At 66.9% G+C, this 3,055-nt stretch overlaps 1 protein-coding gene across 1 annotated transcript in view; it reads left to right on the top strand.

Moving 5' to 3' along the window:
- The first annotated feature begins 1,998 nt into the window (after positions 1-1,998).
- Positions 1,999-3,055, top strand: part of CACNA1F (calcium voltage-gated channel subunit alpha1 F) — a 31,945-nt gene continuing 30,888 nt past the window's right edge. Inside the window, 2 exon segments of the mRNA XM_077789670.1 lie at positions 1,999-2,026; positions 2,583-2,829. Coding sequence (XP_077645796.1) covers positions 1,999-2,026; positions 2,583-2,829 — 275 coding nt within the window.

Below are 3,055 nucleotides of genomic sequence, written 5' to 3'. Positions count from 1 at the left end.
CCCCAAATCCTGCGGGAGGAGCGGGGGGGGGGGGGAGAGAATTTGGGGAGACCGGGGGGGGCTCCCACGCCCAGCGCGCGGCCGCCGGTCACGTGAGGAGGGGAGGGGCGGGGCACGATGGGAGTTGTAGGCAGCGGCCGTGGAGCCGCGGGGCGTGACGGGAGTTGTAGGCGGTGATAGCGGGGCATGACGGGAGTTGTAGGCGGTGATAGCGGGGCATGACGGGAGTTGTAGGCGGCGCCGTGTGGCGGGAAACTGCGAGGGCGGGAAAATGGCGGGCGGGGACCGTGAGGGGCCGTGAGGGGACGGAGCCTTTGTGAGGGGAAGGAATGGCGCCCAGCAGGTGTCTGAGGGGAAAACGGTGCCCGTGAGGGGTGGGAGAGCGAGAAACGTCACCTGTGAGGTCGGAGCGGGGAGAGATGGAGACCGTGAGGGCGGTGGGGGAATGGAGCCTGTGAGGGGAGAAATGCCTGAGGGGAGGATGTGGCGCCTGGGGACACGTCTAGGGTGGCCTTGTGCGGAAGGGATGATGATGGTTTGGAGGGTTTTTCCCGAGCAGTTCTGTGATTCTGCGCCAGTGGCGCCCGTGGGCTGTGAGGGGGCAATGGCGCCTGTGTGCGGACGCTGTGGCGCCCGTGGGCTGTGAGGGCAGCGCGTCCCTCCCGCGGGCTCCTGTCCCCTCGCACGGCGTGACCCTGAACCCCGCACCTGTCCCCTGTCCCCATTCCTGTCCCCGAGTCTCCATTTCTGTCCCCGAGTCTCCATTTCTGTCCCCGAGTCTCCATTTCTGTTCCCAAGTCCCCATTCCTGTCCCCAAGTCCCCACACCTGTCCCCGAGTCTCCATTTCTGTCCCCAAGTCTCCATTCCTGTCCCCAAGTCCCCATTCCTGTCCCCAAGTCCCCACACCTGTCCCCTGTCCCTATTCCTGTCCCCGAGTCTCCATTTCTGTCCCCAAGTCCCCATTCCTGTCCCCAGCCCCTCTCTCCTGTCCCCAGCCCCTCTCCCCTGTCCCCAGCCCCTCTCTCCTGTCCCCAAGTCTCCATTCCTGTCCCCAGCCCCTCTCCCCTGTCCCCTGTCCCCATTCCTGTCCCCAGCCCCTCTCTCCTGTCCCCATTCCTGTCCCCAGCCCCTCTCTCCTGTCCCCAGCCCCTCTCTCCTGTCCCCATTCCTGTCCCCAGCCCCTCTCTCCTGTCCCCAGCCCCTCTCTCCTGTCCCCATTCCTGTCCCCAGCCCCTCTCTCCTGTCCCCATTCCTGTCCCCTGTCCCCATTCCTGTCCCCAGCCCCTCTCTCCTGTCCCCATTCCTGTCCCCTGTCCCCATTCCTGTCCCCAGCCCCTCTCCCCTGTCCCCATTCCTGTCCCCTGTCCCCATTCCTGTCCCCAGCCCCTCTCCCCTGTCCCCATTCCTGTCCCCTGTCCCCATTCCTGTCCCCAGCCCCTCTCTCCTGTCCCCAGCCCCTCTCCCCTGTCCCCATTCCTGTCCCCGAGTCTCCATTCCTGTCCCCAGCCCCTCTCTCCTGTCCCCAGCCCCTCTCTCCTGTCCCCATTCCTGTCCCCAGCCCCTCTCTCCTGTCCCCAGCCCCTCTCCCCTGTCCCCATTCCTGTCCCCAGCCCCTCTCTCCTGCCCCCCTCCCACGCGTGTTCCCGGACACGTGGCCAGCGCTGCCCCCCCCGCCCCCTCCCCGTTAATCCCCGTTAATCCCCAGCAGGGACGAGTGGGGACGAGCCCCGGAGAGGCCGGGGAGAGACCCCGGTGCCTACAGACCCCCCGACCCCCCTAAACACTCCCGACCCCCCAGAGCCCCCCAACTCATCCCCTCAATGTTCCCAAATCCCGACAGACCCCACAAATCCTCTTGAAAGTCCTTTGGAACGCCCTCCCCCCACCCCTGCCAGTGTACCCAAACCCTCCAGGGTACCCCAAACCCTCCTGGACACCCCTAAACGCCCCCCCCCGTTGCCCCCACCCCTCCAGGAACGCCCCCCAAGCCCCCCACCATGTCAGAGTCAGAGGAGAACGGAGAGGGTGAGTCTGGGGGGGCTCCTGGGTGAAAGTGGGGGTACAAGGGGGGTCCCTGAGGGTTTTGGGGGGTCTCTGGTCTATGGGACGGGGGTCACTGCAGGTCTGGGGGTCTCAGGGTGGGAGGGGTTTGCAGGGTTGGGGGTCCAGGAGGGGTTGGGGGTGTCCTGGAAGGTTTGGGGTGGGGGGCACCCCCAGTGGGGTGGGGCTGTTCCGGGGTGGTCACTCTGTGTCCAGGTGGTCCCGGGGTTGGACAGAGTTTTGGGTGGGGGGCTGTGCAGGAAGATTTGAGGGGATCCAGGAGGAATGTTGAGGGGGGGACAGGAGGAGTTTGGGGGTTCCAGAAGGACTCGGAGGGGTTTCTGCTCTGTGGGATTTTGGGGTGTTTGGGCGTGGCTGGGGATGTCCTGGGCTTAGAGGGTCTTGGGGGGGGGTCCGGAAAGGTTTGGGGGGGTCCGGAAAGGTTTGGGGGGGTCCGGAAAGGTTTAGGGGGGTCTGGAAAGGTTTGGGGGGGTCTGGAAAGGTTTGGGGGGGGTCGTTGACCAGCCGTTCCCCTCCGCAGGGCCCCCCAAGGATCTGTCCCCCCTGGCCGAGGCCATGGGGCAGCCGCTGGGCTGGGGGTCCGGCGATGGCCCCGGGGGGGCGGCGGGCGCGGGGACCCCCCCGGGGCAGCGGCAGCGCCGGCCCCCCCACCCCAAGCACAAGGCCCAGGGGGGCACCGGGGGCGTCCATCGCTCCCCCCGCGCCCTCTTCTGCCTCCGCCTCAACAACCCCATCCGCAGGGCAGCCATCAGCATCGTGGAGTGGAAGTGAGGGGGGCTCGGGGGGTCTGGGGGCTGCCAGTCGTGGATGGAAATGAGTGGGGGGCTCAGGAATTCGGGGGGTCTGGGGGCTGTTAATTGAGTGGAAGTGAGGGGGGCTCGGGGGGTCTGGGGGCTGCCAGTCGTGGATGGAAATGAGTGGGGGGCTCAGGAGATTTAGGGGGGTCTGGGGGCTGCCAGTTGAGTGGAAATGAGTGGGGGGCTCAGGAATTCG

This window comes from Lonchura striata, chromosome 36 (genome assembly GCF_046129695.1).
Source record: "Lonchura striata isolate bLonStr1 chromosome 36, bLonStr1.mat, whole genome shotgun sequence".
In the NCBI taxonomy this organism is placed as follows: Eukaryota; Metazoa; Chordata; class Aves; order Passeriformes; family Estrildidae; genus Lonchura; species Lonchura striata.
This window is presented reverse-complemented; position numbering and strand designations above follow the sequence as displayed.